Consider the following 16,101-nt stretch of genomic DNA (forward strand, 5'->3'; position numbering starts at 1 on the left):
CTCTATTTAAACTCATGCTTGTGCTTTAATAAACGAGACTTGATCAGAAAAAAAACAACAAAAACTCTTGGAAGTCTTTGTTCTCATTCTCTATTTAAACTCATGCTTGTGCTTTAATAAACGAGACTTGATCAGAAAAAAAACAACAAAAACTCTTGGAAGAAAACAGACTGTAGGTTAATTTTTAAGTGACCTCAGATTAGAGAATATAATTTTCCATATGATATAATCAAGAAAAGAAAAAAAATGGAGTTTATAATTTTTTGGATACCATCAAGAGGTGACAAGACAACCCAAAAAATAACTAATACATATGAAGAGAGACTAACTACATAGCATCTATAAAGAACCCTGGCAACTTAAGGACTAAAGACAATCTAAATTAAAAGGGTCCCAGTTGACATTTTTCCAAACAAGGTTTATATTAATGGCAAGGGACCATGCAAAGGCAATCACCATAAGTCATCAGAGCTAAGCAGATGAAAACTATAATGAGATGCTCCTTTATAACCACCAGAATGGCCATAATAAAAAAAAGACTGGCATTATATTGTCAAGTTCATGAACCCTCGGGTTGCTGGTGAGAATGTAAACTGGTACAGCAGCTTTAGAGAAGGGATTGACCTGTCCTCAACAGATTAAACAGAATTTCCACATGATTTGGCAGCTCTACTTCTGTTTATATACCCATGAGAAGTAGAAACATTTACACACAAGCACTTGTTCACAGATAATCTTGAGTATTATTCATAATAGTGTAAATCAGAAGAGCCATAATATCCAACTAATGACTAGATATACACCTGTTTATACAATAGAAAAATTATAAGCCATAAAAAGGAATGGTCAGTACCCATGCTATACCATGAATGAACCTTGAAAACAAATTGAAACCAGTGGTAACCTGTCCACATGGCTGATTCTGGTTCCCAAAGGTGCCCAGAATAGACAAATCTGTAGAGACTCTTACATAGATTAACGGTTGCTAGATGCTGATGGGAGAGGGATCAGGAGAGTGACTAATGGACGATGTTACTTTTTGGTGTAGAGATATACACAACCCCATTAAAATATGGTGGACTTTCAAGTTTGTGAATTAGGTCTTAATAAAGCTATTTTTAAAAATAGGAATTCTAAAAGCAGCCACTACAGGAATTCCTGTTCTTAAACCCAGTATTATAAAGCTGAGGAGACACCACACCTTTGGTTAAGTTAAATGATAAAAGGAAGATTATTCAGATGAGCTAAACAGACTTTAAAACAGACTTAATGGAAAGGGATGTGGAAGAGATAATGAAGTATGGAAAGGTTTGTAATGCTCTTGCTTACTTGAAGAGCCGTGGGGCACCTGACTAGGGAGTACAAGCTGAAAACAGCCTTATTCTACAACAGGTAAGGGTATGGACACCGTAGTCCTACAACGACAGGGAGCTGAATTCTTTGAAAAGTAGGCATGAGCCTGCAAGATAACCCCAAACTCCAGTGAGAACACACCCGAGTAGTCAGAGTAGCAAGTGTAAGGACAGATAAATGATTTTAACCTGAGTTGAGAACCCGTCATGCTGTGCCAGGCTTCTTAGCTACAGAATTGTGACCTAATAGGGTGTTTTAAAAGCTGCTGATTCATGGTAATTATTCATCAATAGAAACCTGTACATTTTCAAATGTTTTAGGCAAGAGAACAAATAGTATACTTGTCAAAATGTTGTATACGTAGTTACAAAATCCTAGTAGAATTGAGGTTAAACAGATTTGTCTTAATAAGTGAATATCAGCAAAAGATGTAAATCTGGTCAAAAATCAACTTTTTGTGATATCCAAAAGCCTATGTAATCAAACTGAGAAATGTTAAAGTGGACACAACCAACCATTCGATGATTCACTAGAAGAGTGGGACTCAGCAGTAATCTATTGCATTAATCAGCAGAAATGACACATCAAGCAGAGGCCAGAGGATCGTGCACAAACTTTTAGAGCTTTTTCCTTTTGGAGTGGTCACGGAGAGTATATTCCTCCCTTGACCAGTGAAATGCAGCAGTACGTGTGCAGAGTTTCTAACTGCTTAAGACCCAAATTCCTTGTCTAGAGATGGAGCTCAGTGGCTGGAAGCTTGTCACACATACACACTCACAGAAAGGCACAGAGTTTCAGTGGGGTCTAGTCACATGGGCAAAACAACTGATCACAGCTATCAAAATTTCAGTCCCAGAAGGAGAGCATGTTAGTGGTCCAGTGCCACATATGAGCGTCATAGCTTTATCAGTGTGGGAAAGGGGAAGAAAACAAAAGCAAAACATTACATAGACCAGTCCCACAAGCTGGTCTTCCTAATGAAGGCTTTGTTAGTTCATTTTCTATGTAGTCTACTCACCCCTTCCCTGTACTGTCTCTGGCCTTGAAATGATGTCTCACTTTTGTCCCTGGCTTCAGGGGCACTCCTACCTACTTCTGTAGTTTATATTGAGTAGACTATGAACTTTTTTGATATTATTATCTAGCTGTAAAGATACCTTCTTCAGGGCTCTTACAGACCTGTATCCCAAAGCTTTCCATATTTCAGAGGAGGGGTTGTGACCCCAGTTTTTGTGTAAATGCTATCTTCCCAGTATATAATATATATAGTCCCAAGTCCTTAGCAAGTCACCTTTTCTTTGCCCACAAACAAAAACTACCAGTGTTTTTCCAAGGTTCTTAATTACAAGCCATAGAATCCAGTCTAGCTAGATTGAACCTGGAAATGCAGTTTAGCTAGGAATCAATTAAGGTGCATTGACTTACAAAATCATTGAGAGCTGAAGTGAGAAGCTCAGTGCGGAAAAGGAGATGCTGAGTAGGAAATAGCTGTAACTGGTAATGATGCTAGAGAAATGGGAATTGTACTGCTGCTGGTGCTGCTGACACCATGACAGAGCGAACTCAGTCTCTGCTGCTGCTCACCTGCTCATTCCTTGTTCAAGTTTTAAGAGAGTGCCTGCCTATGCAGGAATTGCCTTCCACCTGAAGGACTGCGATATCAGTGGAATCCCAGAAATATGGCAATAGAGTCCAGCTGTTGAGTCTCTAAAGTGCAGGAATGCACATGTGGCAGGAGCAGATGTGGTTCTTCATTGAGCCAGTCTGCAAAAACTGCCACATTGTTCCACAAGGCCCACGTCAACTAGGCATCATTCTTGGCATCTTGTTCGGTCTTCTACCTGAACTCCTATGGTGCTCAGGGTTATTATTCACCTCTTAATACCTGTGCTGAAGCCATAGCAAATTCTTATTAAATGCCCCAAAGATTGCCTCAAAAATTACATTTCTATTAAGGAGTGTGTTCCAGTTATCTATGGCTGGTCAACAGACTACCCAAAAACAATGTGGTTTGAAACAAACTACTAACTCTTCTAGTTCTAAAAAGTGACTGAGTTTAACTAGGCTGCTTCTCATGTTGGTCTCTCAAGTGTTTACAGTTAAGTACCACCAGGGACTGGAATTATCTGATGGCGTCTACACTCACATGACTGGCCCCTCAGTGCTCTTCATGCTTCTCATGCCAGAAGACTAGCTTGGATTTATGTGTGAACTCAAAGGAAAAGAGAACTGTCAGTCATCCTAAAGCTTAAGTCCCAAACTAGCACAGCATGTCTTAATGGATATCATTGGCCAAAACAGTTATAAGACCGCTGTACATTCCAGGGGGTGGAGGTAGACTTTACCTTACTGGATACATGATAGAAGTTTAACAAAGGAAGGAATTGCTCCATCCAGCTTTAGAGTTCACAGTGAACAATTATGTATCCATCTTCTTGTGACTGTAGGCACCAGACCGCCCTGATAGTATAGTCAGAGAATATCACTGTGCAACTACCACTAAAGAGATCTCAGCATTGTCCATCCCAACCTCTCAGGAAAATAGCAAAGACTCACCTGATGGCTTGAAGTGCACAATGTTTTTACATGTTGGCCCCATGTTTTCAATGTCTTAGAACATTGAGCAAAAGTAGAAAGCAATATGTAATTCTATAATAAAGATGCCATTTCTTCTTCTGCCAAAAAAAGAAGCAGTATTCCGTGTCCCTAAAGTCCGAGGACAGTGAAGACTCGCTTCACCGCATGCAACTGCCAGCTTCACTAAGGTCAAAACTGGTAGAGTCCAGCATTCTGTTTTTAATGTATGTGAGTGTTTTGCCTGCATCTATGTAAATGCACCACATGCATGCAGTGCCCATGGAGAGCAGAAGAGGATGTGGATTCCCTGGAACTGTAGTTAATGAAAGGTTGTTAGCCACCATGTGGGTGCTGGGAGCCAAACCCAGGTCCTCTGTAAGAACTGCCAGAGCTCTTAACTGCTGAGCCCTTTTTTGTTTTGGTTTTTCGTTTTGGTTTTGTTGGAGACAAGGTTTCCCTGTAGCCCCAGCTGTCCAGTAACATACTGTGTAGACCAGGTTGACCCTGCTCTCTCAGACATCACCCTGCCTTTGTTTGGAATTATGTGCCACCAAGCCCGGCAAGTCCAGCATTACTAGCTCCTACACTGGGCTGTTGCTGCATTGCCGTGTGTGAGTTTTCTGACAGCTTGGAGAAACTGTATGCTAGAAAGGGTCCTGCCATACACCTGTGTTAGAAGGCTGCCATATTCTTAGAAATTCTAAAAACCTCATTTCAGGGGCAGGGGAAATGGCTCAGTGAACAAAACTCTTGCTCTGTAAGAGTGAGGACTAGATTTCAAATCTCCAAATAAATGTTGGTGGGGCGGGCCATTTGTAATTCTAGCACTTGGAAAATAGGACGGGATCCTCAGACCAAGCTGGCTAACTAGATTAGCTCATATCAGCCAGATCTGGGTTTAGTTGAATGACCTTGCCTCAATCAGTAAGTCATCAAGGAAGACTGATACCCACCTTGACCTCCACACGTATATATGCATACACAGACATGTTAAATTCTCATTTATAATGTGCTTAGACCTCATGGTAAAAAAAACAATATTCAGCTCAAAATAAAATACAATTAAAAGCACATGTGTAGTGCTGACCTTACAGGGTATAGGATATGGTATCAGAGATCACTGTGGTGATCACAGATCACCGTGAGCCTGGGTAATATGAAATGGTTTCATGGAGGAGGTAGAATTTGAGAATGGCATTAAATTGTGTATACAGAGAAGTTTGGGCACACAGGTACGTGTGTCAGAAAAGGGCTGCATCATAATTGAATGTGAGTACAGGTGTGGTTTGGGGGGATTGGGGAGTGAGAACAACAAGGATACTGGTCCTGGAGCAAAGGGTTTGGACTATGGAAGAAGAGAAAGTTAAACAAAAGTATCATAAAGCCCCTACTTTACCAACCAGAAGAGAGCTGAAGAAGACTGGATTAGAAATAAAGGTGGGTAAGGGCCAGGTCAGTGGTGTCCTGAGGATGGATCGGATCAGGAAGACCAGGTCAGTGGTGTGCTGAGGGTGGATTGGACCAGGAAGACCAGGTCAGTGGTGTGCTGAGGGTGGATCGGATCAGGAAGACCAGGTCAGTGGTGTGCTGAGGGTGGATCGGATCAGGAAGACCGGTCAGTGCTGAGGGTGGATTGGATCAGGAAGACCAGGTCAATGGTCTGCTTAGTGGACTGGATCTGCTGCTTTAGCTGAGAGCTTTTGGTGGTGACAGAACAGGTGATGACAGGCCTGGAGACCCCGCAGGCCCGTCCCAGGAGCACACAAACACATAGGTAACGTGTTCTTGTCTTCGCACAGCATGGGAGGTGCAGGGTGATCTCCAAGGGCTCAGCATCTGCCACCATCACATGAACTCAGAGATGCTTCTGCTGAGGGTTTTGGTGGCCTCATTTGTGCCTTTCCGAAGCTGCTTGTAGTTATACAACTGCTGCACAAGGTCCAGTAATTTCTTAGTGAGGTGGGCATCATGGCTGCGGTCTGCCCACCTCTCTAAGACCCGACCATGACCCTTTTCAGTATATTTCTAGACAAAATTTTTCATCTTAGCATTGCATTTTTGCGTGTGTGTGTGTGTGTACACATGTAGGTGCACATATCTGTGGGTGCACATTCATGTAGAGGCTCAATGCTGCTGTAGGCTCTTTCTCAATCACACTCTACCTTATATGTTGAGGCAGGGTCACTTGCTGAACCCAGAGATCTCGGTTTCAGCCAGTCTGGCTAGCCAGATTGCCCTGGGGCTTCCCGATCCCTGCTTCCTACACTGGGGACTACAGGCTGCCATCGTGCACTCCAGACCTTTTATGTGCATTCCAGGGATCCAAACTCTGGTCCTCATGCTTAAACTGCAAGTGTTTTATCACTGAGACGTTTCCACAGCCCCAGGCTTGCCTTTGTTTTTTACTTATTTTTTTCAGGGTTTCGCTGTGTAGCTTAGGCTTGCTTGGAACGCACTAGCCCCAGGTGGCCTCAGTGCTTGTCAGTTCTTCTAGCAAGGGCTTCAGTGAGAAGTGTGTACCACTGTACCTAGCTTAGCCTGGCTTTTATTTTTATTTATTTATTTATTTTTGTCTTTTTGAGACAGGGTCTCCCTGTAGCCCCAGCTGTCCTGGAGCATACTATGTAGACCAGGCTGGCCTTGAACTCACAGAGATCCGCCTGTCTCTGCCTCCCGAGTGCTGGGATTAAAGGTGTGCACCACCACGCCCAGCTTTAGCCTGGCTTTTAATCCTGATGAATGTCAGAGCTATGTTCCAGAGGTGAATTTTATTTGGGAGAAAGTTAGGAATCAAGTTTTATTTATTATAAAAAGTTAGTGAGATGCTATTTATTCCTTTTTACTCTAAGCACATATATTTGCTTTAACAAGAAGTTAAATGTGAAATCAGTAGAAATTAGGAATCTACTTTTTTCAACACGGTACAGGTAGAAGAGAAGGCCTGTTTATCCAGGTGTGCTGCATCATGCACGCCTGTGGGCTGAGCCCTGCTTTCCTCACCGGATGTAAATGCTCATTAGCAGTTAGCCAACCTGGAGTGTAGCAAGTTGAGGCAGGCCAATTACAACTTTATGCTCTCTTCTTCCAGAATCTTCCCCAGGAGTGACAGAGGTGACCATTATAGAAAAGCTGCCTGCTGAACGTCATATGATTTCTTCCTGGGAACAAGTAAGTGTTGCCGTGTGGAATTTTCATCTCCCTGGGAAGGCGTGATGAGGGAAGACACCTAGGCCTGTACCATGCCACAGCTGCCTTCTATCCATGCCATTTTCCCAGCGTGGCCTGTGTCCTCTGACCTCTGGTTAGCCCGTGGAGGCAGTGGATGTTTCAAGTTGTGTATGTATATAGCAAAACTAGAAGTCCAGCACTGGAAGAAAAAGATGCTTGTTGGTTAGTATGTATCATGCCGACCAGAAAATGAAGTGTTGCAGGTAACCATTAACCAGGTCCATAACTAATGCTTCCCAGTCTTCCTCTGATCTTTACTTCATTTAGTCAGTAAAACTGTTAAGCTCCTGACCTGGTTCAGGCACTGTGCTTGCTATTGAGCCCTGAGGATTCAACAGCCATTTCTTTTCTTTTAAAGGCACTATTATTACCTCTCACTCTCACTGTCTAAGACACAGTGTAGACTGTTACAAGCACAGTTACAAACTGGACTTAGTACTGACCAAAGGCAGTAAAGGTAGAGTTGCCCAGACGTCTGACCTAGTCTGGAGGTTGAGAAAAGGTTTTCCTAGAGAAGCGGTGAGAGATTGTTAACTAGACAGATGGGCTCTGAGAAGGGGTTTTCATTCTGTGTGAAGGCTTTGAATTGGTTAGGACTACGTTGTTCCAAGAGCACTTGGAAAGAGCACAAGAGGGAGCAGGGAGAGGCAGACAAGGCCCAGAACACGCAGGCTTCATAGGATAGGCGTCTGCTCGTTACCTTGGGACCAAAGGGAAAATGCTAGCTGACTATATATTTTACTTAGGGAACTGCAAAGGTCTCTTTTCAACATAGGAAAGATCACTATGGCTGTAAAGTGGCAAATGGATTTGAATATGAGCAGTGGCCAAGAAATTGCCCTGTCAAATGATAACTGCCCACTAACAATGTTATTTCCTATTGACTAATGACCTGAAAGATGGATATTGGTATCTATATCTCAAAGAGCATAAAGAATTTATTCATAGTTACCAAGTGGCAGTGCCTGCGTTTGAACTCGGAATTGTCTGTGCCCTTCTGCTCTACCTGGCAGCATCCCTAACAGAGGCCAACACTATGCACCTTGTCCTCAGCCCCCGGGCAGCCCATGGTACATGCTTAGTCTTGCCTGCATGGTTGCCCTCCCTGGTCTGAGCCAGCAGCAGCTTCCTGGCAGTTCACTGGAGTTTTTCTCCAGGACTCTAGCTCGGCAGCACCTCACCTCTTGTGGCCTCCCTCACCCTTCTCCATCTCCACTAACAGCCCCAAGTAAGAGAAGGGAATTTCAGACCAATCTTGTTGAACTTTATTTTTATTTTATTTTGTATTATTATTATTATTATTATTATTATTATTATTTTGGTCTTTTTGAGACAGGGTCTCCCTGTAGCCCCAGCTGTCCTGGAACTCACTATGTAGACCAGGCTGGCCTGGAACTCACAGAGATCCACCTGCCTCTGCCTCCCGAGTGCTGGGATTAAAGGCGTGCGCCACCATGCCCAGCGAACTTTTTTATTTTTAATTGACATATGGCACTCTGTGAAATTTCAGTGCTTGTGTACATTACAGAATGAGCAAATCAGACTAATTAGCATATCTATTACCTCAAATATATCATTTATTTGTGGTGAGAACATTTATCTTTTTATTTTTCTCTGTGTGTGTGTATGATGTGCATGTATGTGTGTGCATACATGTTGGTGTGTGTGTGCATTTTCATGTGTGTGAAGGCTGGCCTGTCTGCCACAGTACTTGTGTGAAGGTCAGAGCCCTGGTCGCGTTTGGCCTTCTCTCTGTTCACTGCTGTGTGCCGGACTGACTGGCCTGCCCAGGAGCTTCCAGGGCTTCTTCTAAATCTCCTATCTTACCTTATGAATGCTGGGATCATAAATTCACACTACTGCATCCAGCTTTTTTGTGTGGGTTCTGAGGATTCGAACTCAAGTCTTCATACTTACACTTTTGCTCATTGAGCCATCTCTCCAGAACAGAACATTTGAAATTATCTTTCTTAGCTGTTTTGAAACCTCACTGTTAATTGTTGTCACCACACTGTGAAATAGAACACCAGACCTTGCTCTTCCTAATCCATTGACTACTGTCTCCATCTTCTCCCATCCACCATCATCCCTAGCCCTAGCCTCTGATAACCATAACCAGTATTCTACATAACTTGTGAGAGAGTTCAAATTCCACACATAAGTGAGATCAGAGTTTGTTTCTCTTAGCCTGGTTTATTTCTCTACACAATGCCCTTATTATCGTAATCAAATTAGAGGCATTGTCATCCCTATCAGTATTTCTGTGTAATTCTCAACGGAAAACACATATGAAACTATGAAAGACTCCGACCAAATGGGCATCATCACACTGTGGAACTTCAAAGTCTTACAAAGCTGCTGTAGTCAAAGGAGCATATGAGTATAAAACAGACATAGTGACCAGTGTTGCACCTTGAAAACCGCTTCTTACGGGTACACATGGTGTTTTAAGCATATTCCCGCCCATCCTGTTTCCCTGCAGCCCGTTTCCTCCCCGAGTCCTCTTCCCAGTCAGCCCTACATTCCCTTTCCTCCTCGTGTCTGCTCCCTGTCATCTCTGTCCTCCTGGTCCGGCCCCCTGTCATCTCTGTCCTCCTGGTCCTGCCCCATCATCTCTGTCGTCCTGGTCCTGCCCCGTCATCTCTGTCCTCCTGGTCCTGCTCCCTGTCATCTCTGTCCTCCTGGTCCTGCTCCCTGTCATCTTCGTCCTCCTGGTCCTGCCCCCGTCATCTCTTTCCTCCTGGCCCTGCCCCCTGTCATCTCCGTCCTCCTGGTCCTCCTTCCTGTCATCTCTGTCCTCCTGGTCCTGCTCCCTGTCATCTCCATCCTCCTGGTCCTGCTCCCTGTCATTTCCATCCTCCTGGTCCTGCCCCATCATCTCTGTCTCCTGGTCCTGCCCCCTGTCATCTCTGTCCTCCTGGTCCTGCTCCCCGCCTCTTCTGTCTCCTGTCATCTCTGTCCTCCTGGCCCTGCCCCCTATCATCTCTGTCCTCCTGGTCCTGCCCCGTCATCTCTGTCCTCCTGGTCCTGCTCCCTGTCATTTCCATCCTCCTGGTCCTGCCCCATCATCTCTGTCTCCTGGTCCTGCCCCCTGTCATCTCTGTCCTCCTGGTCCTGCTACCTGTCATCTCCGTCCTCCTGGTCCTGCCCCCGTCATCTCTGTCCTCCTGGCCCTGCCCCCTGTCATCTCCGTCCTCCTTGTCTCCTTCCTGTCATCTCTGTCCTCCTGGTCCTGCTCCCTGTCGTCTCCATCCTCCTGGTCCTGCTCCCTGTCATTTCCATCCTCCTGGTCCAGCCCCCTGTCATCTCTGTCCTCCTGGTCCAGCCCCCTGTCATCTCCGTCCTCCTTGTCTCCTTCCTGTCATCTCTGTCCTCCTGGCCCTGCTCCCTGTCGTCTCCGTCCTCCTGGTCCTGCTCCCTGTCATTTCCATCCTCCTGGTCCTGCCCCCTGTCATCTCTGTCCTCCTGGTCCTGCTCCCTGTCGTCTCCATCCTCCTGGTCCTGCTCCCTGTCATCTCCGTCCTCCTGGTCCTGCCCCCTGTCATCTCTGTCCTCCTGGTCCAGCCCCCTGTCATCTCCGTCCTCCTGGTCGTGCCCCCTGTCATCTCCGTCCTCCTGGTCCTCCGTCCTGGCATCTCCGTCCTCCTGGTCCTGCTCCCTGTCATCTCCATCCTCCTGGTCCTGCTCCCTGTCATCTCCGTCCTCCTGGTCCTGCTCCCTGTCATCTCCGTCCTCCTGGTCCTCCGTCCTGTCATCTCCGTCCTCCTGGTCCTCCTTCCTGTCATCTCCATCCTCATGGTCCTCCTTCCTGTCATCTCTGTCCTCCTGGTCCTCCTTCCTGGCATTTCCATCCTCCTGGTCCTCCTTCCTGGCATCTCCGTCCTCCTGGTCCTCCGTCCTGGCATCTCCGTCCTCCTGGTCCTCCTGTCATCTCCGTCCTCCTGGTCCTCCTTCCTGTCATCTCTGTCCTCCTAGGCACTTTCACTTCTTCCATTTACTGTGTTCACACCTTATCTCACATGACTATGTGAAATCCGGGAATCTCAAGCTAAAGATGATGTTTGTCTTCCTTGAGACTGCCTTCACTTAGGATGATTGTCTCTACGTGCATCCATTCTCCCTGAAATGACATAATTTAATCTTTATGCTGGAAAAGTTCCATTGTGCATCGAAAATATGCAAACTATGAATACATACGAGAATATATGAAAATACACCTATCTTCCTCACCTGCTCCTCTGCTTTTGGGTACCTAGGTTGGTTTCATAACAGCTCTTGTGACTAGTGCTGCAGCAGGCATTGATGTGGTGTCCAGGTATCTGTGATGTGTTGACTTGGTGTCCTTTGGGAAAACACTCAGGCTACAGCTAGGTTATGTGGTAGATCTATTGTTAATGCTTTGAGAACCCTCCATCCTGATTTCCAAATGCTGGACTAGTTTCCATTCCCAGCAGAAATGTGTAAGGGTCCCTTACAGAAATACCTGATAGATTTCCTTAAGGTTGGATGAAAAAGTGACCGATGTCCTCTTATTGTTATGTATCTCATCCGGCCTGTTGGTCAGTTTTTTTCAGTTTTTGTGTGCCTTGTTTCTTGTCTGATCCATGTGCACTATGCCTGACTACTTTCGTACTGATGGTGGTTAGAGCTAATGTTTACACTAGCCCTTCATCGTTCAGATATAATGAAAGAATCTGCCTTTTAATTCTCACAGCATCCCAGTGCCAGGAGAGTTACATTGTAATTAAACATTTCAGTGACATTTCATAGAGAGTCCCTTATAATTCTTGATTGGTTAGACTCCATTCAGTGTATTGATGGTGAAACTACAGCTCACAGGCCAAGTGGTTAGCCCTTCTCTTTTTCAGCCTTCTTTGTAATAGTGTGCAGAGAAGATTGTAAACTTTCTTTAGCTCTGTCCTACACACACTCCTGCCATGACTTTATTGTAATTACCACTGACCTGTACCTCGTGCTTTTCCTCTTGTACTGCCCAGGCTTCTCTGCTTCCTCCCTGTACTGCGTTGGCAGCTTCCTGACAGGAGTTTATTCATCTCTTTTAAAACTTAAAACAGAAACGTTCAGCAATTTTCCCCCTGTAACTGTACAGCCATTTGTTCCCTTGGCGGGAAAGCATGTACAAAACATGTCTAAATCAGGGTTCACGAAGTGTTTCCTGTGAAGGACACATGATAGTTGAGGTTCTGTGGCTGTAGAGTCTGTCCCAGCAACACATGTCTGCCATGGAACATGGAAAGCAGCCATCCACAGTACTGAAATGCATGTGAATGACTGAGCAGTGTTCACTACAAAGGCAGGTGATGGGACAGCTGGAGAGGCCAGTGCCCACAGCTTACTGACTCCTGAACCCAAACCACTGCCCCTCCTTCCCCTTCGCAGCTGCTCTCTAGCCACTCATGACCTGTCTTTCCCCTCATTCCTGGGCACTCCTCTGTTGAATGACCAGGATCGTTTACCTGGCTCCTCGTGCGTCTCCCTGCTGTCCACTTCTCCACTAGCTCCCATTATTTTTAAGTGTGTTCTTATTTTTAACTAACACATAACTACTGTGGTACACTGTGACACTTCAGTGCATGTATAGAGTGTCCGGTGATCAAACCAGGAGAATTGGCATGACGTTCACCTCAGAAATGTGTGTCTTTGTATTGGGAATGATCAGATGATCGTAATTACCCCAGTATGCCATAAAACATTAGAAATCACCCCTCCCATACCTCTGCCTCTCCTCTCTTCATCTCTTCCTGCCCCACCTCCTTCCCAGGCTCTGAAACCAATATTCTCTGCTTCTTTGACATCGACTTTTTAGCTTCCGCGTAAAAAAAGAACACATAGTATTTTTCTTTCTATGCCTGACCTGTTTCTTAGCCTGGTATTCTCCAGTTCTGTCCTCATTACTGCAAATGGCGGAATTTCATTTACTTTTATAGCTGGATAATATTCCATGTACATTCTTTATTCTGGTTGATGGTATGTTGATTCGATAGCTTGGCTTCTGTGAACGGTGCCTCAGCAAACATGTGACTTCAGATATTGATGTCTCCTATACACAGGTTTCGTTTTCCTTGATTACGTACCCAGTAGTGGTATTGCCAGATCTTACGGTAGTTGTGGTTTTAGTTTTTTGAGGAACCCCCATATCTTAATAATGGCTGTATACTACCATTGTAACAGAGACCCTTTTTCCTCCACATCCTTGACAGCATTTGTATTTTGTCTTTATAATAGATCAGATATTCTAACTTGGGCAAAATCATACCTCCTTTGCACTTCCCTGATGATTGAGGATGTTGGACATTTTTCATCTACTTTTTGGCCATTTGTGCATCATCTTTTGAGAAGGGGGCGTTCAGATTATTCTCCATATTTTTTATTTTTTCTGTTGAATTGTTCTTTATATGTGCTAGAAGTTATTCTCTTGTTTGAGAAATAGTTTGGGGAATGTTTTCTATCATTCTGTAGGTTATTTCTTTACTCTGTTGTTTCCTTTGCAGATGGAAGGTTTTAAATTTTTTGTTGTTTATTTGTGTGTGTTTGTGTGTTTTCTGTGTGTGCGTGTGCACCACATCATGAACGTGGAGGTCGAAGAATAGGGTTTTCTCCTTCCACCATGGGTTCTGGGGATTGAACTCGGGTCTTCAGGCTTGTGAGGCAAGCTTACCGTTACCCACTGAGCCATCTTGCTGACCCTGTCCAGAAGCTTTTTAGTTTTATATAATCCCATTTGTCAGTTTTTGCTTTTATTGCTTGTGTTTTGAGGATCATATCCAAAATGTCTGTGCCCAGGCAATGTCCTGAAACCACCTGCGCAGGGGTGATTGCTGCCCACAGGACTGGGTCTTCCTCACCACTCAACAGTGCCACACAGACGTCACAGGCCACGCCTATTGAAGAAATTCCCAGTTGTGTCCTCTTCCCAGGTGTGTCAGTCAAGCCGATAACCAAAGCCAACCGTGACAGCTATTAAATTGGCAATCACATTATTTCCAGGTTTTCTGTTCTGTTCCTTTAGTCTGTACAGCCTTGCCAGCACCATGTTCTTATTTTTAATGTTTTGTAGACAAGTATCTACAATTTTGTTCTGTTTGCTAAGATTTGCTTGGTCTTTTATAGTCCCATACTATAGGGGACTATTGTAAATTTTAGGATTTTTTTTTTTTTCCCTATTTCTATGAAGAGATTTGGTATGTTGATAGGACTTGCATTGAGTCTATAGGTGGTAAATGGGATTGCATTCTTGAATTTTTTTTTTCCCTCAGAGGTTTAATAATTGTTATATAGAACTTACTGAAGTTGTTTGTCAATCCTGATTCTGTGTGTGTGTGTGTGTGTGTGTGTGTGTGTGTGTGTGTGTATTAGATTTTTAGGTAATCTGACTTCTTTCTTTCCTGTCTGAGTGTTTGTGATTTCTTTCTTTTGCCGTGACGTGCTGGCTAAGCCTCCTTATACTCTGTTGGATGAAAATGGTAGAAGCAGAACTCTCTTCTTCGCGATCTTAATAAAACAATGTCAGCTTTCCAGCCAGGTCCAAGTGGGCTGTGGGTTTGTCTGAGATAGCTTCTACTGTATTGAGACATGTTCATGTTATACATGGTTTTTGTTTGGTTGTTTTTTGCGGTTTTCATCATGAAGACATGTTGAATTTCATTGGTTGCTTTCTGTTTCTAATGAAATGATCGTATAGTACAGCTTTTGTCTTTTTGTTGGTGTGATGTATTTTTAAACTTTATTATTATGTGGGTCCTAGTGCATGTGTGGTTCTCGCCTTCCACCTTCTTGTAGGTTCTGGGAACTGAACTTGGGTCATCTGCCTGCATGGCAAGTATTCCACCCATGAGCCATCTTGCTGGCCTGTAGTGTGTGTTTTTGATTTGTATATGTTTAACCATCTTCATATTCCTGGGATAAATACCACTTGGTCATAATCTTTTATATATATTTATTTATATATAAATACATATATAAATATATATGTGTATGTATGCGTGTATTGCCTGCATGTAGGTAAGTGCACCCGTGTTGTGTAATATCCTCAGAGGACAGAAGAGGCTGTCAGATCCCCTGGAACTGGAGGTAAGGACAGTTGTTAGCTGCCATGTGGGTGCTGGGATTCGAACCCAGGTCTTCTGCAAAAACATTCAGTGTTCTTAACCACTGAGCCATCTCTCCAGCCCGATCATAATCTTTTTGGTGTGTTGTTGGCAATAGTTTGTTGAGAATTTTTGCATCTGGGCCCATCATAGATATTACGCATAGATCTTCTTCTTGTCTCCTCCCTGCCCTTCCCCCACCCCTCCTTTCCCTGTTTCCTTGCCAGGGTAATACTGGTCTTGTGAAATGAATTTGAAAGGGTTGCCTCACTTTCAGTACATTGGAATAGTTTGAGAAGCAATGGTAACAGTTTTGGTTTTGATTTTTGATTTTGAGTTTTTTTTACTATTTGGTAAAGTCACCGGTGAGTCAGTGCAGCCCCCATCTTCCTGCGGGACTTCATCACTGCTCCATTCTTGCTCATTATTGGTCTGTTCAGGTTTTCCATGTCTTCCTGGTTCTCTGTTGGATGGTTTATAAATGCCTGGAGGTTTGTCTGCTTCCTCCACTTGTTCCACACAGTTGGCACAGCTGTGCCTTTCAGTCCTAACAGTGCTGTGTTTCTGTGACAGCCTTGTAGTGAGTTTTCATCTCTGATTCTACTGAGTCTTCTCTCTCTTCCTTTGCTTTATGGTTACTTTAGCTAAAGATTTTTTCAGTTTTGATTATTTACCAAAACTCAACTCATTCACTCTTGGTTTGTGTTCTGTTTTAAGCCTCCATTTCTGTTCTGATACTTATTTCTTGTAATAATGTGGGGATTGATTAGTTCTTTCTTTTCTAGTCGTATCATTTCATTGCATTGTTAGGATACATCTTTGAAATCTATATGTG

General features: G+C 44.0%; 1 protein-coding gene across 7 annotated transcripts in view; it reads left to right on the plus strand.

Annotated features, from left to right (window-relative positions):
• Tpgs2 (tubulin polyglutamylase complex subunit 2) overlaps positions 1-16,101 on the plus strand; it is a 38,654-nt gene that overhangs the window by 2,168 nt on the left and 20,385 nt on the right. For 4 of the 7 annotated variants that reach the window (XM_029563287.1, XM_029563289.1, XM_029563285.1 and 1 more), the window contains exons 1-2: positions 7,019-7,098; positions 13,963-14,096. Coding sequence is in view for 1 of the 7 variants with exons in the window: in XM_008832507.3 (XP_008830729.1) it covers positions 7,019-7,098 (80 nt within the window). In the remaining 6 variants the exon portion in view is untranslated. Of the gene's footprint in view, positions 1-7,018; positions 7,099-13,962; positions 14,097-16,101 lie in introns of those variants that run through there. The other 3 variants (XM_008832507.3, XM_029563288.1, XM_029563286.1) reach the window with 1 other exon arrangement.

This window comes from Nannospalax galili, unplaced genomic scaffold (assembly GCF_000622305.1).
Source record: "Nannospalax galili isolate Female #2095 unplaced genomic scaffold, S.galili_v1.0 scaffold15, whole genome shotgun sequence".
In the NCBI taxonomy this organism is placed as follows: Eukaryota; Metazoa; Chordata; class Mammalia; order Rodentia; family Spalacidae; genus Nannospalax; species Nannospalax galili.